The sequence below is a fragment of the Dasypus novemcinctus genome, chromosome 12 (genome assembly GCF_030445035.2).
Source record: "Dasypus novemcinctus isolate mDasNov1 chromosome 12, mDasNov1.1.hap2, whole genome shotgun sequence".
NCBI classification, from domain to species: domain Eukaryota; kingdom Metazoa; phylum Chordata; class Mammalia; order Cingulata; family Dasypodidae; genus Dasypus; species Dasypus novemcinctus.
The window spans coordinates 22119230-22143657 of NC_080684.1; the positions used below are offsets into that span (position 1 = coordinate 22119230).

The window sequence follows — 24428 nt, forward strand, 5'->3', positions numbered from 1 at the left end:
AAGACCCACCCTGGGTCATATCTTACTGAGGTAATCTAATCAAAGGACCTTAATTGAAGTAATTTAATCAGAAGTTTCCACCCACAATTGATTCACACCCATCGGAATGGATTAAATTTAAGAACATAATTTTCTGGGGTCCACAAAAGCCTCACACAACCACAGGGATTATTAATAAGCCCAAGGCCCCGGACTTTCGGCCCTAGAGATGGAGGGACAAGTCCATTTAGAAATGATGGTGATGGAGGTCAGTGTAATTGTATCAGTGTCACCAGTGGCATCATTTTTCCTTTATAAAATGGGTAAAGAAAGACAAGTGGTTGCAAAGGGAGCTTTACAGTTTCTTGGATCTGTTGACTTTTATTAAGCAGAACGTTTATCAGTTCAAAGAGACAGAAACTCACTTAAACAGAATAAGGAATTTATTGGCTCATGTAACTGAGACATTCAAAAGGTGATTGTGGGGAAGCAGATGTGGCTTGAGTGATTGGGTTCTTGTCTACCATATGGGAGGTTCAGGATTTGATTCCCGGGGCCTCCTGGTGAAGGTGAGCTGGCCTGCATGGCAAGCTGGCCCGAGCAGAGTGCTGGCCCATGCAGGCATGCTGGCTCATGTGGCAAGCTGGCCTGAGCAGAGAGCTGGCACAGCAAGATGACAAAACAAGAAGAGACGCAGAGGAGAGACAATAAGAGATGCAGCAGACCAGGGAGATGAGGTGGCATAAGAGACTGAGCGCCTTTCTCCTACTCCAGAAGGTCCCAGGATCAGTTTCCAGTGCTGCCTAAAGAGAAAACAGACAGAGAAGACACAGTGAATGGATACAGAGAGCAGACAATGGTGGTGTGGATAAATAACTAACTAAATATATATATATATATTTTTTTTTAAATTTTTTTTATTTCTCTCCCCTTCCCCCCCCCCAAGTTGTCTGTTCTCTTTGTCTGCTTCTGTTGTTGTTAGTGGCACGGGAATCTGTTTCTTTTTGTTGCTTCATCTTGTGTCAGCTCTCCGTGTGTGCGGCACCATTCTTGGGCAGGCTGAACTTTCTTTTGCGCTGGGCAGCTCTCCTTATGGGGTACACTCCTTGTGCGTAGGGCTCCCCTATGCAGGGGGCACCCCTGCGTGGCACGGCACTCCTTGCATGCATCAGCACTGCACATGGGCCAGCTCCACACGGGTCAAGGAGGCCCGGGGTTTGAACCGTGGACCTCCCATGTGGTAGGTGGACGCCCTATCCACTGGGCCAAGTCCACTTCCCTATATATATTTTTAAAGTGGCTTTAGGAAGTGATTATAGCTTTAGGAATGGCTGAATTCTGGACCTTGAAATTTCATCTGAACTCAATCTCTCAGCTCTGCTTTTTTCTTTTATTTTTTACTTTTATTTTTATTTTTTATTTTTTAAATCAATGTTACAAGTTACTCTACTAACACAAGATAATAACTACAATAACAATCAATCTGTTTGGTCTGTGGCTACACTCCCCCCTTTATTGTGTTCATTCTTCAATCTTGAGGGATTCAGGACAATGTCCACTCTGTTTCATGCTGAGGAGGGACATAGGTGTTACGGGGCAGAGGAAGGGAATTGTTTTGCTTGCAGCTGTTTTGGGGATGGGACTGGTCCATCATTATTGTTTTGTTAGTTGTCCAGGGCAGGCCTGAAGAACTGGAGAGTAGGAGTTAGCCACACCTGCTGAATTTTAGGGCTCCACCGGCATATGAACAATCAGATTAAAGTCTCTGAGAAATATACTTAACAGGTAAATTGAAAGTTATAGGTTTAAATTAGAGTAGAAGAATCATGATTAGGGGAATTAATGAGTATAACTATGTTATGTTGAGGAAATAGATTTTCATATATTCCTGGATTGGGTCTATCAAGGGGGTGGCTGTGTGGCTTACCTGTGGTGCCCAGACGTGTCTTGAGCCCTCATGCCTCCTTTTTTCTTCTTTTCTTTTAAGATTTATTGTATTTATTTATCCCCCCTCCCCATTATTTGCCCTTGCTGTCTGTTCTCTGTGTCTGTTTGTTGTATGCTCATCTTCTTTTTTTTTAGGAGGCACTGAGAACTGAACCCAGGACTTCGCATGTGGGAGGGAGGCTCCCAATGGCTTGAGCTACCTCTGTTCCTGCTTGTTGTGTCTCTTCATTGCATCATCTGGTTGCGTTATCTTGTTGCATCATCTTGCTGCACCAGCCCAACATCTTGCTTGTCTTCTTTAGGAGGCACTGGGAACCAAACCCAGGCCTCCCATGTAGTCGATGGACACCCAGCACCCAGCTGCTTGAGCCACATTTGCTTCCCATCTGCTTTCTTCTTTATTAGCTTCATTCTTTAAGCAGGCTTTTCCTCATTAATGCAAAAGATGGTCACCAGTCACTCTAGGTGTACTTTCTATCAGCTATGCAACCCCAGCGGGGAGGAGCTTCCCTTGAGAGCTAGAGGAGAAGACCCAGGCATTGTCTTGGGTTGTGTCCCCTGTCCCCTGAGGAAGTAGGAGATGACTCCCAAAGGAAAACTGTGGTTCTATTCACAAAAAAATAGGATGCTAGTTAGGCAAAATTGTAGATGTCCACTATACTCTGGCTGTTGCAAAGCTCCTCATTAAAGCAACATTTAAGCACACCGAACATTTCATTGATTTGTTACGTGTACATAAGAACTGTGCTTAGTGCTACACTGGATGCAGAAATAAACATGTGTTCCTACCCTTAAGGAACTTTTAATCTAATAACAAATTAGATCTATACATAAATAATGATAACTGCCATGTTACCATTATGTAACAGTAGACACTTTACTTGATGTTGTACATGCATTCTCCTTGAAGACTACTCTGAGAGTTATTTCCATTATTATACCAATTTTACCTATTAAAAAAAAAAAAACAACTTAGGAAGGTTTCATAGCCTGGCTAGTGATTAGTAGAAGTGGGGATGTGAACCCTCTCAGGTTTTTGTTTGTTTTATTGTAGTAACATGTATACAACAAAAACTTCCCATTTTATGTTTACATCTGTGCAGTTCGGTAATATCAATTACATTCACAATATTGTGCCACCATCACCACCATCCATTACCAAAACTCTCTCATCAACCCCGACAGAAACTCTACCCATTAACCAATGACTCCCCATTTCCCCACCCCTCCAGAACCCAGTAACCTGGAATCTACTTTCTGTCTCTATGAATTTGCATATTCTATTTATTTCACATAAATAGAATCATACAGTGTTTGCCTTTTTATTCCTGGCTTATTTCACTAGCATGGTGTCATCAAGACTTATCCATGTTATACCGTTTATCAGAACTTTGCTCCTTTTTATAACTGAATAATATTCTGTTGTAAGTTTATGTTGCATTTTGTTTATCCAGTCATCTGTTGATGGACACTTGGGTTGCTTCTACCTTTTGGCTATTGTGAATAATGCTGCTCTGAATATTAGTGTACAGATATCTATCTGTTTAAGTCCCTGTTTTCAATTCTTGGGGGTATATACCTAGAAGTATAATTGTAGGTCGTATGGTAATTCTTTGTTTAATGTTGTTTTTTTTTTTACGTCAGCTGACATATTTATTCTTTTGGGGGGTCAGTTGAGGTACTCAGTAGCTCTTGGTGGGGTGAGCTTGCTTTCTCTTCTCATTCACAGACCTCTGGCTGTGCAGGATGGCGCTGGCACCGTGGGTAGCAACCATGTGCAGATCTTGACGGTACTTGTTCTTGCTTGGTACTGCTGAGGATGGCTGGCACATAGGAGGTGCCAGAGTCTTGCAGTGAATCAGCCTGTTGTTGCAGAAGGAGTTGAGGGCCTTCAAGTTATTTGGCTCAGGTTGTGTGTCTGCTTGTTTCTCTTCATCAGGAGACTGGAGCACTTTTGCACAACCATCCATTGCAGATGTGAGGACACAGTAGCAGTTCCTTTCCTTGCAGCTGGAGACAAAGTATATTTAACTATCTAAGGAACTGCCAAAATGTTTTCCATAGCTGCTGCACTATCTTATATTCCCATCAACAGTGGTTCCCCTTTCTTCCCATGCTTGCCAGCACTTGTTATTTTCTGTATGTTAAAATAATAATCATTTTAGTGGGTGTGAGTTGGTATTTGAATGGGATTTTGATTTGCATTTCCCTAATGGCTAATGATGTTGAGCATCTTTTCATATACTTATTGGCCATTTGTTTATCTTTTTTGGAGAAATGTCTATTTTTTTAATAAGATTTATTTATTTATCCCCCCTCTTGCAACTTGTTTTTTTTTCCTCCTGCCTGTTCTCTGTGTCCATTCGCTGTGCGTTTTTTCTGTCTGCTTGTCTCCCTTTGTTGCATTGGTTGTTATTTTCTTTTTTATTTCTTTCCCCTCCCCTACCCCCTCAGTTGTCTGCTATCTGAGTCCATTCACTGTGTGTTCTTCTGTGACTGCTGCCATCCTTATCTGTGGCATTGGGAATCTGTGTCTCTTTTTGTTGTGTCATCTTGTTGTGTCAGCTCTCCGTGTGTGCGGCGCCATTCTTGGGCAGGCTGCACTTGGTTTCGTGCTGTGCGGCTCTCCTAACGGGGCGCACTCCTTATGTGTGGGGCTCCCCTGTGCAGGGGACACCCGAGTGGCACGGCACTCCTTGCGTGCATCAGCACTGCGCATGGGCCAGCTGCACATGGGTCAAGGAGGCCCAGGGTTTGAACCGCCAACCTCCCATGTTGTAGGCAGATGCCCTATGCCTTGGGCCAAGTCCGCTTCCCTTGTTGCATTTTGCTGCATCAGCGCTCTGTGGTGCACAGGTCATCGACTCTCCGCAGTGTGCGGGCCAGCTTGCCTTCACAAGGAGGCCCTGGTATGCGAACCCAGGGTAGAAGGAAGCCCATATGGTAGAAGGGAGCCCAACTAATTGAGCCACAACTGATTCCTAAATGTCTGTTTTTCAATTGGGCTGTTTGTCTTTTTATTGTTGTATTGTAGGGGTACTTTATATATTTTGGATATTAAAACCCTTATCAGATATATGGTTTCCAAATATTTTCTCCCATTCTGTTGGTTGTCTTTTCACTTCCTTTTTTTTTTTTAAAGATTTATTTTTTGTTTATTTATTTCCCCTTCTCCTCCACCTCCCCCACTCCCCGTTGTCTGCTCTCGTGTCCATTCTCTGTGTGTTCTTCTGTGTCCACTTGCATTCTCAGCAGAAATGGGACACTCTTGGGAGGGCTGCGCTTTTTTTCGAGCGGGGCAGCTCTCCTTGCATGTGAGGCTCCCCTACACGGGGGACACCCCCACATGGCATGGCACTCCTTGCACATGGCAGCACTGCACCTTGGCCAACTCTCTACATGGGCCAGAAGGCCCTGGGTTTGAACCTTGGTCCTTCCATATGGTAGGCGGAAGCCCTATCACTTGAGCCACATCCACTTCTCTACCATACTTTGTAATAAGTTTTAATATTGGGACATGTGAGTCCTTCAAAGTTTATGTTTCTTTTTCAAGATGGTTTTGGCAATCTGGGGCCCTGGCCATTCCATGTAAATTTTTTTTTTTTTAAGATTTATTTATTTTCCCCCCTTCCCTTCCTCCCACCCTGCTGTTTTTGCTGTGTTATCTTCTCTTCTCATTTTCTCTTCTCTAGGATTCACTGGGATTTGATCCTGGGGAACCTCTGATGTGGAGAGAGGTTCCCTGTCAATTGTGCCACCTCAGTTCCTCGTTTCTGCTGCACTTCACCTTGACTCACCCTTTGTCTCTCTTTTGATGCGTTATCATTTTGCTGCGTCACTCACTTTGCACGGGGCACTGGGTTACCACGCGGGCACACATGTGGGCATGCTTTCTCTTTTTTTTTTTTAATTCATTTTTTTTTAATATTACATTAAAAAAATATGAGGTCCCCATATACCCCCCCCCCCCTCATCTCTTCTTCTTTTTCACCAGGAAGACCTGGGGATCAAACCCAGGTCCTCCCATATGGTAGGCTCTATCACTTGAGCCACATCCACTTCCCTCCTTATGAATTTGATAATTGGTTTTTTCATTTCTGTAAAAAAAGTTCCTAGAATTTTGATAGGAATTGCATTGAATCTGTAAGTTTCTTTGAGTAGTATTGACATTTTTTTTTAATTTATTTTATTTATTTCTCACCTCACATTACCCCCATTGTCTGTTCTCTGTGTTCATTCACTGTGTGTTCTTCTTTGTCTGCTGTTTCAGCATTAGGCGGCTCCAGGAACTTATCTGGGACCTTCCAGCGTGGGAGAGAGGCGATTACTCTCTTGAGCCACCTCAACTCCCTGTTCCGTTACGTCTTCTTATTTTCTCTTCTCTGTCTCTTGTTGTGTCATCTTGCTGCACCAACTCTCCATGTTGGCCAGCACTCCTGCGTGGGGCAGCTTTCCCGCGCTGGACAGCATTCCCAGGCAAGATGGCACTCCTGCATGGAGCAACATTCTCATGTGGGCCAGCACTCTGTGTAGGCCAGCTTGCTGCGTGGGCCAGCTTGCCCTCACCAGGAGGCCCTGGGCTTCGAACCCTGGACCTCCTACATGGTCGACAGGAGCCCAGTTGGTTGAGCCACATCCGTTTCCCAGTATTGACACCTTAACAATATAAAGTCTATTAATCCATGAACACAGGTTGTCTTTCCATTTATTTAGGTCTTTAATTTCTTTCAGCAATTTTTGTAGTTTTCAGTGTGTAAGACTTTTACATCCTTGGTTAACTTTATTCCTAGATATTTTATTCTTTTAGATGTTAATTGTAAATGGAATTGTTTTCTTGATGTCCTTTTCAGATTGTTCTTTGCTGATGTATAGAAACACAATTTTAAAAATTAATATTAGAGCAGTTTTCACATTGAGGTTTTTTTAAAGATTTTTTTATTTATCTCTCCCCACCCTCTCATTGTTTTCCACTTGCTGTGTCTGTTCATCTTCTTTGTTTCTTTAAGAGGCACCGGGAACCAAACCCAGAGCCTCCGATGTGGGAGGGAGGCGCCTAATCATTTAAGCCAACTCCATTCCCTGCTTTCCAACTAGTTTTTCTGTATGCTTTTGAGCCCTGCAACTTTGGCTCTAGTAGCTTTCTTTGGGGATTTTCTCTATATAGGATTGTGTCATTTGTGAATAGTTTTACTTTTTCCTTTCCAATTTGAGTGCCTTTTATTTCTTGTTCTTGTCTAATTTCTCTGTCTGGAACTCCAGAACGGTATTGAATAGTGGTGGTGAAAGTGGGCATCCTTGTCTTGTTCCTGATCTTAGGGGAAAGCTTTTATTCTTTCCCCATTGAGGGTGATGTTAGCTGTGGGCCTTGTCAGTTTTGACTCTTTAATCCAATGCTGTACTTTAGTTTGCACATGACCTATCAAGGTGTCTCTCCACCTTGCTGCCACCACCACCACCCCTCCCTGCAACCCCTGTCTGATTTCTGTCTCCTAACTGGACAGTATAATTCTAAATTCCTGAGAACTGTTTGATTGACTGAACTCATCTTTTCCAGGCCATCGTATGTTGGTGACTGCCCTTGTATCAGGTGTCTGTCCTTGATCCAGTTAGCCCCACAGTTAGTTGCACACAGGGTGGTTTCAGTCATTGTTCACCAACCTCTTCTTTGGGTTTGACCCTTGGATGCCCAAAGGAGGGGCATAGCAGCATCACTGTTCTTAGAGTCTTTGCTCTCTGAATATCTCTTCTTTATCTCTATGACCATCACCTAAGTTCCGATTTACTCTCTGTCTCCTGCAGAGATGTTCTTTCTGTCTCTAATCTCTGCCTTGGGGACAGAGTAATTCTAGAAAGGAACTCCTTCTTTTATCACATCACTCCCTTTTAAGTCTTTCAGTGGCTTCCCAAAGCCTTCAGGATAAACTCCTTGCCTATGGCTTTTCTTGGGCTGGCCCTTGCTTGCCTTTCTAGCCTTATGTTTGTTTTTTTTTCCAAAAGTCTAAAAGTTTATTGCCAGAATAGCAAACTTCACAAAGTCACCTTTTTAAAAGTACATAGAAAATAACAAGCAAAATGAACAAAACTTTGACCAAAGAAAAGCCAAGATTGCTATCACACACATAGTCAAATTAATACTAAGCCAAACAAGTACCTTTAAAAGTATGTGGGTTATACAATCCATATTCAAACTCAAAAACTAAAGGAGACTTATTTCAGAATGCTCAGGGTTTTTAGGGGGGAAGGGGATAATTTTCTCCTACTATAGATTTTCTTTTCTATCTGGTTGTGTTGTCTTTTTGGTATGTTGCTTTGTGGTGTGGGACCCGCACCTCTCCACTCTGCGCAGGTCTGGGGTACCTTTTTTCTTTTTTTTACCAGGAGTTCTCGGAGAGCGAACCTGGGTTCCCCATATGATAAACAAGAGCTCAGTTGCTTGAGCCACAGTCACTTCCCTCCAGCCTTATGTTTTGACACCCCTTCCCTTGTACCCTTCAGGTCAGCCTTTTTCAGAACTACTTGGAGTTTCCCAAACCCATCGTATGCCCTCTTATTTCTAGGCTTTTGAGTGCGCTAAAACCCTAATGCCCTGTCTCCAAATTCTAGCTAATTCTTGCTTGTCCTACAGGACTCATCTCTGGTGTCTCCTAATCCTGGAATATTTCTTAAAAACTACCTGCTCCTTTTAGCCAGGCTGTGTATCCACATTTCTTGTTTGTTCCCTGTGTTTACTTTATCAAAGCATTTATCACGTTATATCTTTTTTTAAACAAATCAATTTTATTGATGCATATTGATAAAGCATACAGTTCACCCAACGTGTACAATCAAATGGTACTTGATATAATTGCATAGTTGGTACATTCATCACCTCAAATATTAGGTAATTTAATAATAATAGTAAGTAAAAAACAGTAATAATAGTAAACAAAAAACAAACAAGAAAATTCCTCGCCTCTCAATCTCTGCATGCTTCCCCCACTGTACATTTGCTTTGTATCTTAACTGTATGCTTATTTAATGTCTTCCCACATTAGAATTAGGTTTCTTGAGTCAGATTTTTTCTTTCCCAAATAACTGGCATATAGTAGGCTCTCAGTAAATACATATTGAATAGATGAATGGATCTTGGCAATAAGTTCATGTATCTGTAGGCTTCTCCTAAACTGGCCTCTTTTTCCTCTCTTCTCCCTTCCAGGACCTGGGTTTCAGTGATGAGACATGGGGTATGATGTAACTCGTTTCCAGGGGGATGTTGACGAAGACCTTATCTGCCCTATTTGCAGTGGAGTCTTGGAGGAGCCAGTACAGGTGAGTTAGCCTGATGGCTGCTGTTGGTGGGGCAACAGATGGTCGTGGAGCTAGTAGAAAATATTCTTGGGGAAACTGAGGCCCATAGAACAGGACCCATGGGGAAGACTGTTCTAGCTCCCCATCTGATTCTCTACGCCCCTCCCCCACAGAGGCCTGGTACAGGAGCAGCGGCTGTAAGGAGAGTGGGGTCCTCCACAGTCTGTCTAGAGGCGGACGCCACAGTGGTCCCGTGGTGTCTTCTAAGGTTGCTCTGAGATTTTTCTGCTGTAAAATTGTCAGCCATATGTTTCTATCTCCACAGTAGCTCAGTAGCTTCCTTTCCTCTCTAGGGACTCTGACTCGATTCTGTCTCCCTGTCCACAGTTGAACTTCTGGACTCCCCTGATAAGTTCTCTCTGCATTTTGATAATGTAATCAGGCAGGCTTCCTGCAGGCCTCTTCTGCTTGCCCACTATCTTAACAACTAGGAAATGGATAACTGTATGCACTGACCTGTGTTCTTCTCTGGGTCTACTGAAAAGACCAGCTTTTGATGCAGCCATGCACTATGCATTTTGATATGCAAGCTGCCACCTTCAATAGGTCGTTTCTCTACCAGCTTTGCCAGACCAGTCAGTTCTGTCTTCCTGGGGCAAGTATAAGGAGAAGCTCATGATTACCTGGCAAGTACAGGAAGATGGATTCTTTTTTCGGGAGGTACCAGTGATTGAACCCACAACCTTGTGCATGAGAAGCAGGTGCTTAACCACTGAGCTATATCCACTCCCCAAAATGGAGTCTTAACAGTTGTATTCATGGCACATCATCCTTCAAGGTCTTTCTTGCCCTCACTCTAACTACTAATTAATCATCTGCCACTCCTGGCCAGCTAGAGATACACCCATTTTCCAAACCAGGATACCAGTCAATGAGGCCTCATGGCCCTTCCCCTGTTCGCTGGTTCTGTAACTCCTGGGGCTTCCCTTGATTTTTTGAGTGTATTCTTACTCTCCCAGCTTCCAACCACCTAAAGGAGCACAGATGCCTGAGCTGAATAAAAATTAGACTGCATTCCAATGGAAACCAGCCCTGGACCTATCCCCTGTCTAGGCCTCTGCGGCTTGCTGCCATTAGGAGCAGATTTGCGGGTGTGGAGAAAGCTATCCTGACAGTGTCAAGAGGTCATGGGGTGTGTCAGGTTCCCCCTCCACCCTGGCGGGGCCTTGTCTCTTTTCTGGCACTATCATTTGAGGTGAGTCACGTGTGGAAGGGTCAGAAGCTCTCAATGACTGTCTACATCAGACTCCCGCTCCCTCTCCCCTCCCCCACCCCAGCCTCCAGAGTTTATCTTCTGAGGAGCAGGGCAGGCAAACCTTTTGAGGCCAGGTTCCCAGACACGTTCCTGAGGGTAGCAGATCCCTGCTAAGGATGCTGAGTGCCCCATGTCTTATTGATTGATTGCTTGTGAATAGGTAATACATTCACATGGTTCATAAGTAAAAACCACATAAAAAGGTGTATCGTGAGAACTCTCACTTCCATATGTGTTCCTTTCCACCCAATCCCCACCCCATTAGGTAAAGCTAATTTTTTAATTAAAAAAAAACAACAAACTTATTTCTATTAGTTTATTGACTATCCTTACAGAGTATATTTTGGCAAATATAAGCAAATATGAATATATATATCTATTTTTATTTGCTTACCTTTCTTACACAAAAGTTAGCAAATCCTGTACACTTCTGCAAGGGGTGGCAGGTTCAGATAGGAAGTTTTGAAAGAGAGGCAGTTAAGCTGAGACCTGAGTGATAAGGGACAGTTCATGCTAAGATCTAGCGGAAAGGCATTTTAGGCAAAAGAAAACAGTACAAGCAAAGGCCCTGAGGCCTTTCAGTTAGGTGTGGCCAAGGAATAGAAAGCAAGTTGTCCTGACCAGAGCATGGTGTTGGGAACATGGGGGTAGGTCAGACACACGGGGGCCAGATCAAGTAAAATTTTATAGGTCCTGAGTAGGAGTTTAGATTTATTATAAGTACAGTGGGAAGCCATTATAAAGTTTTAAGCAGGGGTGTAATGTGGTCTGGAGTACATTTTAAAATAAATGATTGCTCTGGCTGTGAATGTAGAATGGATGATAAAGGGACAAGGAAGACCATGTTTAGAAGCTGTGCTTACTCCATCCCTAACACTTTGCTAGGTGAACTGGGTTAGTGGCAACAGAGATGGAGAAAATCAGACAGATTAAGGATGTTTTTGGAAATAGGGTCTATAGGACTTAGAAAACAGCCAGATATGTCTTTGAGGGAAAAAAAATCGACTGGCAGCTGGATTAGTGAACTTGAGGATGGCTCCTATCCTAAGCCTTCCTTGTTTCAGTCTTTGGTGTCTGTGACCATCTTGAGGGTAGAAACGTCCTCTATGTTTTTAGCTCAAGCACTGAGCAAAGTGTTTGGGACATAGTAGGCACTCCAGTCATTCATTCATCACCATCTACTAAGAGCCTCCTGTGCGCCATGTTAGATGCTAGATGGTGTCTCCACAGAGGCCAGGGAATCCTCTCACTTTGAGGGATTAACTTTAGAAGGTACATGAGTTATCAGGTAGGCTGAAATATGAGCTTTATGGAACTGAAAAGAATGTGGCTCTGGGGAAAATTCCAGTCCTTTTTTTTTTTTTTTTAATTTTTTATCTTTTTTTTTCCCAGTCCTGTTTTGAAGACTAGGCCTGGTCATTGGAACTCAGGGCAACATCTCATGTCAGCCCTCAAAAATAAGAACTTGGGCTCACACAGAGAACAGAGAGAGGACTCAACCTCTCAGCTGGAGTCCTGGGCTTTTAAAAAGTATTATTGACCTTTTGCCAATAGATCTGCCCCTTCCACACACACATCTGTAGTCTGAATCATCCTGTAAAATCCATATCAAATTCTGTCCCCTCCATAAATAACTGCCCTTATTGACCTAGCCTGAAAAGATCTTGCCCTCCTCTGGATTTCCGTGGCAATTATTGTGTATGTAATCCAGTTGGCAATTAATAATTGGCTGCCTTATGTCATCTTTCCTATTGTCCTGGAATGTTATTTATATGCCTTACTGTTATATAACTTCTTGTTTGTCTTGTCTCACAACCCATTTGTAATCTCGAGCACAGGAAACATATCTTAAATCTGTCCCCAACAGTGCCTTGCCCATAATAGATGTGTACTCTGTTGTGATCCAGAGACCTCTGGTTCTGGAAGCTGCCCCAAGGCTTGACTGGCTTTGTGGATTATCATAGCCAAGCTCTTAGCTCCTGCTAATTACCTTGTGCTGCTTTCCCCCTGCTTTCCCTTCTAGGCACCTCATTGCGAGCATGCTTTCTGCAATGCCTGCATCACCCAGTGGTTCTCTCAGCAGCAGACGTGTCCGGTGGACCGTAGCGTTGTGACGGTCGCCCACCTGCGCCCAGTACCTCGGATCATGCGGAACATGTTGTCAAAGTTGCAGATTGCCTGTGACAACGCTGTGTTTGGCTGCAGTGCTGTTGTCAGACTTGACAACCTTATGTCTCACCTCAGTGACTGTGAGCACAACCCGAAGAGGCCTGTGACCTGTGAACAGGGCTGCGGGTGAGATTCCTCCTGGGCCCTGCTCCCTAGCTGAGGAGGTCTCCTGTTGTGTAGGCAAGGAGTCCTTGGGTTTCCTGGCTCCCTGCCCCCAGGATAGCACCTTCTTGCTGCTTTTCAACTATGATCTTTTTGCTCTTGCTTTAGTAAAATAAGAGGGACAGCAATTCAGCAATCTGTGTGATAATACTAAAGATTGATTTACTTTATCCTTTCCTTTCAGTCCAATACTACTTTCTCCTTGTCAGGTTGATTACTCTAATTTCTAGCCTTCTCATATTTCCTCTTACCCTATTTTTCCTTTCTGTGGAGTGTGAAATATTTGATTAAATGTCAGTAGCTGGAGTTGTGAATCTACAGCTTCTCAGAAGGGATGCATGCACAGGCAGAACCTGTAGGAGGAAAGGAGAGCCATGTGGCTGAAGTAGGGGGGAGCCCAGCAAAGAGGCAAGGAGGGAGCTTGGAAGAAGAAAGTGAAAGGAATAAACTAGTGGGAGGCCTGAATTGAAAGTTAGAAATTTTGGATAGGAGAAAGCCCACTCAGCAATTTTCTGCCACAGAATAGGACATTTGCCCACAAGTCCTATTGAATGCCCGTTTTTTGCTTTTTCCTTACCCTGGGCTGCAGCCTGGAGATGCCCAAAGATGAGCTGCCAAACCACAACTGCATTAAGCACCTGCGCTCAGTGGTACAGCAGCAGCAGACACGCATCGCAGAGCTGGAGAAGTCATCAGCTGAACACAAACACCAGCTGGCAGAGCAGGTAAGGTGCAGAGAACATGGGGGAGAACATGTCCCTGATATGCAAATAACTGTGTGCCTGTGGCTTATTGTGAGCACATAGACCTGTGCTTGTGAGTCTGTTAGTGGATTCTGCCTGTGGCTTAGTTGGGAGTCAGATGGGAGCTCTCCTGTCTTCCCTTCATCCCTTTCAAGCCATTCATTCACCTAACAGTTATCAAATGCCTTCTGTGAAGGTACTTTGCTGAGCCCTGGGGCTATACCTCTGAACTAGATAGTCATATCCCTATCTGCTGGAAGCTTACTGTCTGTCTAGTTGTTCCCCAGATCTCACGGACACTCCCATTCTCAGATAAGCTTTTGTCTTTCATCTGCTGTCTGCCTTAACTCTCAACCCTGGTTCTCCCTCCCTCTCACAGAAGCGAGACATCCAGCTGCTGAAGGCATACATGCGTGCCATCCGGAGTGTCAATCCCAACCTTCAGAACCTGGAGGAGACAATTGAATACAACGAGATCCTAGAGTGAGTATCACTCAGGATGTGGTGTCACTTACTCCACATCCTGGCAATAGAGCCCTGACAGGAAGAGCAGGGGAGTGGCAGGAGAAGGGCAGCGAAGGCTGGGCTAGGGTCACCATTTCTCAGCTGTTGGGATGAAGGACAGGGGCAGAGGAGAAGAGGATAAAGCCTTGTTTCAGGTTCAGGTTATTTTGCAGGGGAGGGGAGGGAAAGGACAGCCCATCCGAGTATGCAATTTATCCAAAATTAGGAGAGTACCCACTGTGTACAAAGCCCTGTATTAAAGGCTGTTGAGTGCCAGGAGGGTGAAAAAGGAATAGAAGATGCCATCCCTGTCTTTAGGTAGCTTACAATCCAGAGGAGGAGGCAGGGTGCAAATCCAGGAAAGTGATCTGAAATGCAACAAAAACAAGGTAAGTCTAAGATCCATTTCAGTTCCGGAGTTTATTCATAGTCTAAACTCTTAAGTGTGAACCTATATATATGGCAGCTAGTGCTGAGGGGGACACAGGATAGAGGAATAATTGCTTCATCCAGTAAACTTTGTTTAGCACTTAACTACCTGACAGGTACTCTATGTGCTAAGTATTGGGATTTCAAAGAAAAATAATAGGGGTCCTACAGTCGTGGAATTTAATCTAGTGAGTAATGCTCAGTGACTCAGATGAGACCACCTAGGGAAAGAGTTGGAGTTTCTAATCCAGTGATAGAATGAGAGAAGGAAGAATAAGGTTAAGCTGAGTGCAGAGTGGGTGGTCATTCCTATTAGGAGGAAAAGGCAATGCAGAGAAAGGGGAAGAGCTGGAATGACCTCCTTCCCCCTTCCCCCTCCACACAGGTGGGTGAACTCCCTGCAGCCAGCAAGAGTGACCCGCTGGGGAGGGATGATTTCCACCCCGGACGCCGTGCTTCAGGCTGTAATCAAGCGCTCCCTGGTGGAGAGTGGCTGTCCTGCCTCTATTGTCAACGAGCTGATTGAAAACGCCCATGAGCGCAGCTGGCCCCAGGGTCTGGCCACACTAGAGACGAGACAGATGAACCGGCGCTATTATGAGAACTACGTGGCCAAGCGCATCCCTGGCAAGCAGGCTGTTGTTGTGATGGCCTGCGAGAACCAGCATATGGGTGATGACATGGTGCAGGAGCCGGGCCTTGTCATGATATTTGCACATGGCGTGGAGGAGATATAGGATATCACGGCAGGCTCTCGGGATGAGCTGGAAATTCAAAACTCCCATCACTCCACCAGCTGGGCCCTGTGTCCTCTCCCCTGCCCCAAACACAACGGCATACACTTGAGCCACACATCTATTTCTGGTATCGAAGGGCCCTGGGGCACTTTGCTCAGCTTTCCAGGTGGGAAACCCAGATTCCATCCTTTTGCCATATTTCTACCCCCAAAATGCCTATAAATTCTCAGTCTGGTTAGGGGGTCCCCACCTCTTATCTCTTTTCCTGCCTAGGGCCTCTGGTTCCAGAGATTTTCAGAAAGCACAAAGAGATCCGATTCCCCCAGAGGATCAGAGTCGAGTGAGGAAATCGCTAATCATCTTCCTCCTCCAAAAACTAGGGCTTCAGAACAGGCAGGTCTGTTGATTCTCCGCAGCATTTAGGGGCTATCTGGGGAGTGGAAATACTGAGAAAAGGAAAGGGTGGAACCAAAATCCTGGAAATAAGCCAGATATAATTGGCAATCACTGATGGCCCTTGGGGAAAGACTGGATCTCTGTGCCAAGCAATATCCCTGTTAACATACCTTAAAGGTGCAGCCTCCCATTGGGCCGGCAGGTGTGCAGATTTGGGATGCCAAAAATTTCCAGAGGAGCTCTTCTCTCCTAATCCTCTTTCACAATGAGGGAATGTCAGGGTTGCAGGTAGGGGTTAGCCTTTTGGGATTGATAGGCTCAGCAAGAAGCTGCTTTCTGGCTTTTGCTGAAATAGGGTAGGCACTGCCTCTTATACGGGCAGTAATACATCCACAGACCCCTCTGCGGCCCTGTGATTGTAGTTAGTTATTTTGATAATTTTCTTTGGCCATTGTGGTTTGTTTATATTTCACCACCACCCCCTTCCACTTTTTAAAGACACAGCCTAGCTATGGCTACCCCACTTTCCAGCCCAGCCACACTGTTGGCATTTAATTTATTTACTTTTTTTTTTTTTTTTTAAGAAAAGAAAAAGAAAAAAAATCAACAAAACTTAAAACTTTTCTTTTGCTGTTCCTGTTGTGGGGATTCTGGGTGGGGGGAGGGGGGCAGGGATGGGGAGCCTGTTTTATATTTTTCCTTTTCAGCACAACCTTTGGCTTTAATATAGGAAGAGCCAAGGGTGTCCTTGGCTGAACTGATTGGTATCTGTCAGTAACCCGGTCTGAGATGAGGAGCTTCCTGCACTCCAGTGATGGAAGGGACAGTCCAGCATCGATGCCTGTGCCCCCTGGAGAACTTTGTTCCCAACCTGTCCAGGGTCTCATCCTAAAACTCTGGGTTTATAGTATTAATTTTGAAGGCAATCCCCACCCCATCCATACTTTTCCTTGGAGATAAATAGCTGGGTTCTAAGCTTCACCAGGCAAGATGGGATAAAAATTATGTCCCTAGTCACCTCTGGGTAGAGGCTTTGCTCTGCCTCACTCACACCCCTAAGGACTTCAGGTTCATTTCAAGCTACTGGGGCATTCCTTGATCCCTAGGGTGACTGGCAGAGTGAGAAGGGGCAGGATAGTGGGTGCGATTATTTTAATATGCAGGTGGGGTTAGGGAGACTGAGAAATTCTTCCCACCGTACTCTTTTAACACTTCTCACGGAGTTTTATTCCAGGCCAGCTTGCTGGAGGCCTGGGTAGTTGGGGCATGGCTGCATTGGAATTGGGTGGAGGAGTACAGCTTGAGGGGAAGAGGGAACGTCATACATTCCAGCCCCAGGACATTGTGCTCAGGAATTTGAAAACGCTGCTATAGTTAGTGTGGTTACTTCATCTCTCCCACTCCCCTCTGCCCTGCCTGCCTTAGCAAGGCCCGTCCGCTCCCATCCTTATCCTCAGATGGAGGCAGGAAGCACAGGCTTCCCTACCCTTTGCACTACTGTCTCTGCAGGTTGCTGGTTGTGTTGTACGTGCTATTCCTTGGTGTTGACTGCACTGATAATAAACCTTTTAATCAACTCTAAATGCTTAATGCAACATCCCTCCCCATCGTGTAAAGCCTTCTCCTCTGCTTTGGCTTTTCTCTCAACTTAACTCCTTTGACTCCTTCCTTGCTTTGTAAACTATCCTAGTCCTAGAACTTAGCTGTTGTGGAAGGACATCTTTCTGGGAGTAGTGTGCATCTCTAGGAGTGTGCTTTGCCCTGTGGGCCCTCCTTCATTCTTCCTTCCAGTTTCTTGTTCTGTAGCTGCCAAAGCTTTTTATCCAGTGATCTGAATTGTGTTCTTTCTAGAGCCTGCCTTTACCTCAAATTCCATGCCTCCCTTAAGTGCTCCTGGGATTTAGGGACACATTCTACAGAGGGTTTTCACAGATCTTTCCCCGTTAGGGTTCACCACCACACCCCCAGGGTCTCCGAAGAAAGCAAACGTGAGGAAGGGAACTGAATCATTTGTTCCCCCTATTTTAAATTCGTTATTTAGCATGTATCCAGTGTAAAAGTAAAAAATGCAGTAGTGCTCTAGATATTCTAGTGGGTTAAAAAAAAAAAATTCCTGCATTCTGTGCTCTCATCTGATTGTAAAATAATGATGAATACATTCCAGTATAGAGCAGAAGAGGTACTACATATACTGTGGTGCTCAAAACTTTTTTCTGAAGCTCCTTTGAAATTACTCTCAGAACCTACTGCTCATTCTTTTGAATGTCATGATGTGTATCAAATCTTCCTGTTAGGGTAGATTTAGTTTTTGGAAACAAATATTCATGGAATGTCTACTTTGCAAAAGACAATGGGGGGTTCAGGCATTAAATTGGCACCTACCCATCTCAGAACTTACTCCCTAATGGAAACGAGTATATAGTAAGCATAATAAGTATGCTCAGTGAATTTACAAGCAGTATTTGAGCTGAGGGAAGAGAAGTCCACTGATTCTGATGGGTCTCAGGACAGGCTGTTCAGAAGTTAATACTTGTTCTATATCAGAGGTCAACAAATTACAGCTCGCAGCTCACACCCTGCTTCTGTAGAAGAGTTTTGTTGGTACACAGTCAAGCCCATTTGTTTACATATGGTCCGTGGCTGCTTTACAACAGAGTTGAGCTGTTAAAACAGAACCATGGCCCACAAAGCCTAAAATATTTACCATTTGGGCCTCTACAGGAAAATTTCACTAATCTATTCCAGACTTTTAAGGTCAAAAGAATTGGTGAGGTTAAGAATGGTTGGTTGGTTGATTCTTTTTTTACTTCAGTATATGTATTTGAAAATCAGAACGTTTTTCTACATTGCCAAAATAAACCCTTAAAATTAACAGTGTATCTTCAACCTAATACAAAGCCCATAATCATATTTCCCCAACTGTCCCAAGAAAAATCCTTTATAGCTAATTTTTGTCCAAGCCTGGATCTAGTCCAAGGCCCTGCATGTACATCAAGTTATGTCCCTTATCCCTTACTCTCTTAATCTGGATCCTGGAACAACCTGTGTGTATGTGTGTGTGACACTTAACATTGGAGAGATTGGGCTGGTTGTCCTAGAGAGTAGCCTTTTAGATTTCACTGATTGCTTCTTCATGTCCTTTATCTTGTTCCTCTAGACAAAACTAGAGAATCAAGTGAAACATTTCTGGGGATAGAACACATCACAAGAGAGGTGTTTTTTATATTGTGTTGTCTCACTATCCCATCATCAGCCTGATCTCTTCATTGTACAGTTGTATTGTTGAGAGACTTTAAAGCTGGCTAGGAGATGAATACATGCCCCGAGAGAAGGGTGCAGCTTTGGTTGTGGGCCCAGTATTGCCAGATCTTATATGATCTTTCAAGAAATGAGGAATCCATATGTTTATGCTAAATCTCACAATTTTTAAATGTTGCCTAAATGTTATTAAAAAAATGCTTGTCTCATGTTTGTCACTTCCTCACCACCCCCACCCCCCCCCAAAAAAAATCTAGGTCCTAAACAGTTTGCAACCTCTATTTTAGGCTGAGATCATAAAAACAAGTGGAGGTAAAGGATATGTTGAAGAAGGAAAAGAATAGTATCATCTGGAACATAGAGTTTATAGACAGAAGTAATGGAAAGTAAGATAGAAATAATTTGAGACAATTCTTAGAAGTCCTTAATGCATAGCAAGGTATTTGGACTTTTATTCTGCATGTAGATTTTTGAGAAGGGAATGGCTTCTACCTTATGCTTCTGGTAGCGATGGAAAGGGAGAAATTGGTGGCAGTGTCAATAAGCACTGGAGTAATTCATGCAAGGGCTTGCATTGAAATAGCACAGGAGACACTGGGGAAGAAAAATGGATAGATCTTAGTAACTGATCAGATTCATTCTTCCAAGCATTTATAGTACACCTGTGCCATGTTGAGTCCCAAGTATTGGAAATACACAAATAATTGAAAAATGAGTCTTACTCTGAAGGAATTTGTAGCATAGTAGGTAACATAGATTTGAATAAATAATGGGAAATACTAGTATGTTGCTAATAGATACGGACTGAGTACAAGGGATGAGGAGGAAAGTGGTGCACTATGGTGGGGAGGGTGCTGGTAGGAATGCTTCAAGGAGGAATCAAAGGAGCTGAGTTCTGAACAGGATCGGATATTGACTGTGAGGAAAGACAGTAACAGCCAATAAATGAGCATTTACTATGAGTCGGGCACTGTTCTACGTATTAAACACCAATTTAGTCATCCCAACAATTTTTTATAAAGAGGCACTATTATCTCCATTTTCTATGTAGGGAAACTGAGGCAGAAGACAAAATTCACATAGCTAATGAGAACTGGGATCTGAATCCAGAGCCTGAGCTTTTAACCACTGCACATAACAATAGGCATGTAACTAAAGGTGAGTCACAGAGGAAGACAGGTTTCTAGTCTGTGTGGATGAGAAGATGGTGTCATTAACCTAAATAGAGAGAAGCAGATGGTTTTGGTTCTCTAGTGATTTGTTTTACTGGATAAACAGCAGATATCCAAGACTCTTAAGATTTGGAACAAGTTAACAATTTGAAGGGGGATAATATTCAGTTCTTATGTGTTAGAATCCTCCATGTTAGCTTCTTTTATATTAGTCATTTAAAAACAATTTTTGTAAGATCTAAGAATTAAAAGACAAGAAGATCATTTTAGGGTGGCATTAACTAGTTGTTGGTTACACAGGTGAAGAGAGAAAAGGACCTTCATGAGCAAAGGCAGGAATTGGGCCGTCACAGACAAAACCAGCCTGATTGTATTGGCAGTATCTTGCTGGGAAGAATTAAGAGGGGAAAATGGGTAATTAAGGCAGAGTATGTTGATAATAGGAGTTGGTGTTTGATGAGATGGGGAGTTGAAGTTTCTGGGCAGGGGAATAATATGATGAAAGAAACATTTTAGCATAATCACACCCCTGGATTTAAGTGTGACAAAACCAGGACACCTTGAAGGCCACTGAAACCAAGGCATGAATTAAAATCATGTTGATGAGGGAGCAATAATTGGTGAATGATGGCCACAGGAGAAAAGAAAATGTCATAATTTTCAAGGTTGAAAACTAGAAATTAGAATTGAAAGAATGGTGCCAACAGAGATGGAAAAGTTGGGAATGTGATTCTGGGAGAGGAAGAGGAGTTTTGCTTGCGTTTTAGGTGACAGTAGGTCAGCTGTGCAGACATACAGGCAGCTGGAGATACAGGACCAGTGTGGGAGTTGTGTGTGGAAAGGAGGCTTGGGATATTGTCACAGCGGAAGGGAGAAGAATGTAGACTTCCATAGACGGAGAGAAAAATGAGATGGGGGAGGCAGTGTCCTGAGTGGGAGAAAGATGGTACAACGTTTCTAGAGCCAAACAAGGAGCGATTTTTAAAAAAGAAAATCAGTGGTATCAAACACAGGCAAAGGATTAAGAATAAGAGACTTTTGGAGTTGGCTATTAAAGTCTTTTAAAAATCAGGAGGCAGAAATCAGATGACAGAGTATTAAGTAGTGTAGAGCTGGAGGCATTTTATTTGAAAAATAAGAGGAAGTGAAAAACAGCAATTCATGAAGGACTGACCCAGTGAAGTAGAACCTGAATGTGTCATGGAAGAAGGGTGGTTATGGAAGATTCCTTGGGTGGTTGAAATTGAGTGGGAATACAAGGTGGATGGCAGATGAGCAAAGCCCAATACTGTACTAGGAACTAAAGAAAGCCGGTGAATGGAATGTAGTAAATATAGAAGGTGGTGGGAAGAGGAGGACCAGATCATGCAACACAAAGAAGTAAGGAGAGAGAGGAATGTTGGGGTGGCAGGGGAAGGGTGAAGGAACTGGGGAATTGAAGGTGGGCCGTGGAGATGGTAAAAATTAGCAGTTAAGTACTGTATGTGAGGATAGAGGCCTTAGCCTCTCACCTCCAAAAGTAACAAGGAAGCATCTGAGAGTGAACAGGATGGTCCCCAAGTACCAAATAGGCTCTGCCGCATTCTGCTTCTCCAGTCCAGAGCCTCCATTTTGTAAACCATGGAGCCTCTCTCCCTTCACAACACAGTGATTGGTTGCCCTCTGCTGGTTAGTTTTGGTCTTGCCTTTAAATCTGAGAGTATGCATAAAATGGCAATTGGAAAGCAGAGTACTAAGCCTACTAGATTCTACTTATTCAGTACATTTTGATCACATCTATATATAAAGCCTTGCAGAGGAGATAAAAAACAACAACACAGTTTTAACTCTAAAAGAAGTCCAACCTGAATGAAGATTAAAACATGATACATAACTACTATAAAAACACCCAATTTATTTAACAAATACGTTTTTTCATTTTGTGACTAATATGTGTCAGATTTTATGCTCCAGAGACTTCAAATCATAAAAATAGGGCATAGGATGTGTTCAGCATTGCTGATCAGGGAAGACTTCCCAGGAGAACTGACATTTAAGTGGACACTGAAGAGAAGATGAGAATGAGACAGAGCATTTCTTGCAGAAAACAGCATGAGCAAGGCTAAATACTGTACCAGGAACTGAAAGAATGCCAGTGCGGGGAGCAGGTGTAGCTCAGTTGGTTGAATGCCTGCTTCAGTGAATGTGCAAGGTCTGGGTTCAATCCGCTGGGGCCTCCTAAACAAACAAAAAAGAGTGCCAGTGGGTAGAACTTAGTGAATATGGAAGAGTGGTGAGAGAAAGGGGGCCAGGTCGTGCTAAACAAAGAGCAGCCATCAAGGGCTTAAGAGCTCAGGCTATATAGCTAATTCCAGATGAAGGCTCAGAAAGGTTAAGTACCTTGCTGTAGGAAGTAGTGGGCCCAGTCCACACTCGCACCTGAGGGAAGTGGACAGATTTGCAACATACTAAAGAGGTAGAATAAATAGAACCTGTTTCTCTATATTTTGTGGAGCCATGGCAAGGGAGATGCCTTGCATGCAACTCAGTAAGTTCCAGGTGAAGTGATAAGGAGCATCACAGAGGGGCTTAAAGGATATGGACGATTTGGGGAAGTGATAAGGGGAGGAAACGTGGGCAGTAGTGTGGGTAATCCTCAAAAGGACAGTGTGAGCAAAGGTATGCAGGTGAGAAATTCCAAAGTAAAAACATGCAGAAACCTCTGCCATTTAGAGACCCTTCTTGGAGAAGATGCTGTGCAAGAAATGAACTGATACAAAAGTCCTCAACAAGCAGCCTGGCTCTTTCCCACAGTCAGATATTAGGGGATCAGAAGAACCAGGTGCGGTGAATACAGGAGAGTTAGAGGTCCTAGCTTGGTTAAAACAGAATTTGGAACAGGTCTGGCACATATTGAGCACTCAAAAAGTGACAGTATCTTCCCAAACTCGGGCTCCAGGTAGACCTTCAGCGTGGTTTTAATACACTTCCCCCCACCACCACCCCGGACCCCAGCTCCCAGCTCTGTGATGTCTGAGGTACCTCTCCTAGAGTACACTGGAGTGAGAGAATGCCGTTTCTTGGGTCTTCGGTGTAGTAAAACCTACAAGGTGTAACTTCTGGTAATGAAAATCTAGAGGTGCCCTCTCTTCCTGGAAATGCCAGGTTTAACTTCAATTGCAAAACAAGCATTCACATTCCCAAATAAAACTGAACATAACCCTTCAACCAAATTCTCTGCTGTCCTTTCTCAAAAGAATGAAACTTGTGCCAAATGTTCTGCTGGCAAACCTAGTTACAGAAGTGTGAAAGTGCCTCGCAGCCTAGCAGCCAATACAGGTTTTTGTAATTTAAGCCGCCTGTGATTTCCTTCCTCATACGCGCCCCCTCCTCCCCAAGTCCAGTGGTGAAACCTTTATGGGTTTCCTTTCTGAGACAGAAGGAAGTGCAAGAAAGACACTGGGGCTCCCTTTACAAGTTGTGAAGAGGGCGAAAAAAAAAAAAGACTGGCAGTAGCCGTCACGAACAGGATTCGAACCTGTGCGGGGAAACCCCATTGGATTTCGAGTCCAACGCCTTAACCACTCGGCCACCGTGACTTCCGAAATCGTGGCTCACCGCAAGCTTAGAGAAAGGGTCTGCATTGTGACCAAGGAACGGACCACCGCAAAGCCGGCTCCGATCCTCCCGCTCCTTACCTCTCCTCTCCACCCCTCAAAGGAAAAAAGCGCCAAGTGGACAGGGTGGTCCTGGAGAGACGTTCTCCCGCCTAGCTTAAAGTGTTGGAGTCGGGGTCTCAGGGAGCAAAAGCCTACTGCGGAGAGCACGGCGAAGTCTGCAGAGGAAGCAGGTGGAGGGAAGTGACTGGGATTCCAGGACACTCCTCGGGTTAAGGGGTGAGAGGGCGGTCCCAGGACCAGACGTTAAGGGTACGGAGCCTCGGTGGTTTAAAGGGGAAGCTCCTGGCGGTGGATGAAAGGAAGGAACCTTTTGGGCAAAGAGGCTTGGGTTTCCTTGGAATTATGGACTCCGTGGGGTTGGGGGTGCAAGGATGAGGACAACTTGGGCTACTGCGTTGAGGACTTCTCAGGCCAGGGGCATCCCCTAGGGGTAGGAGAGAGAGAGCGGTTCCCCTATTCCCCCCTCACCCCTCTGCCCCGGGCTGAGGAGGCAGGAGAGAAAGGGCTTCGCGACAGCAAAGGGGCTATCTCGGGAGAGTGGGCGCCCCCTCCAGGAAGCAGCCGTCGCTCCGGAAGCTCCGGCCGCCGCCGCCAGGGAGGCCGCCGGGGTGCGTCCCCGCGCCGGGGCGATCCGCCGCCGCTGCGCCCGGCCGGCCGGCAGGGGGCGCTGC

General features: G+C 44.4%; 1 protein-coding gene, 1 long non-coding RNA gene and 1 other non-coding gene across 14 annotated transcripts in view; 1 reads left to right on the top strand and 2 right to left on the bottom strand.

Moving 5' to 3' along the window:
- The window catches only part of RNF41 (ring finger protein 41), a 38305-nt gene extending 19170 nt beyond the window's left edge, over positions 1–19135 (top strand). For 9 of the 10 annotated variants that reach the window (XM_058307990.1, XM_058307993.1, XM_058307991.1 and 6 more), the window contains 5 exons: positions 9122–9234; positions 12552–12823; positions 13449–13584; positions 13982–14085; positions 14921–19135. In XM_058307990.1, the coding sequence (XP_058163973.1) occupies positions 9145–9234; positions 12552–12823; positions 13449–13584; positions 13982–14085; positions 14921–15272 (954 nt within the window). In that variant the 5' untranslated portion in view covers positions 9122–9144 and the 3' untranslated portion in view covers positions 15273–19135. Of the gene's footprint in view, positions 1–9121; positions 9235–9842; positions 9934–10326; positions 10469–12551; positions 12824–13448; positions 13585–13981; positions 14086–14920 lie in introns of those variants that run through there. The other variant, XM_058307989.2, reaches the window with a different exon arrangement.
- Positions 405–24354, bottom strand: LOC139440145 (uncharacterized). Of its 3 annotated transcripts, XR_011650237.1 has the most exons (5): positions 23776–24354; positions 22213–22315; positions 19419–19520; positions 13437–14474; positions 405–782 (listed from the first exon to the last, which is right to left on the bottom strand). It is a non-coding gene; the product is annotated as an uncharacterized lncRNA (long non-coding RNA). The 3 variants fall into 3 exon arrangements; XR_011650238.1 differs by lacking the exon at positions 13437–14474 and having other exon boundaries at positions 23776–24334; XR_011650236.1 differs by lacking the exons at positions 405–782; positions 13437–14474 and having other exon boundaries at positions 16228–19520; positions 23776–24323.
- On the bottom strand, positions 23595–23676 carry TRNAS-CGA (transfer RNA serine (anticodon CGA)). Its single transcript has one exon. It is a non-coding gene; the product is annotated as a tRNA-Ser (tRNA).
- Positions 24355–24428: the final 74 nt, after the last annotated feature.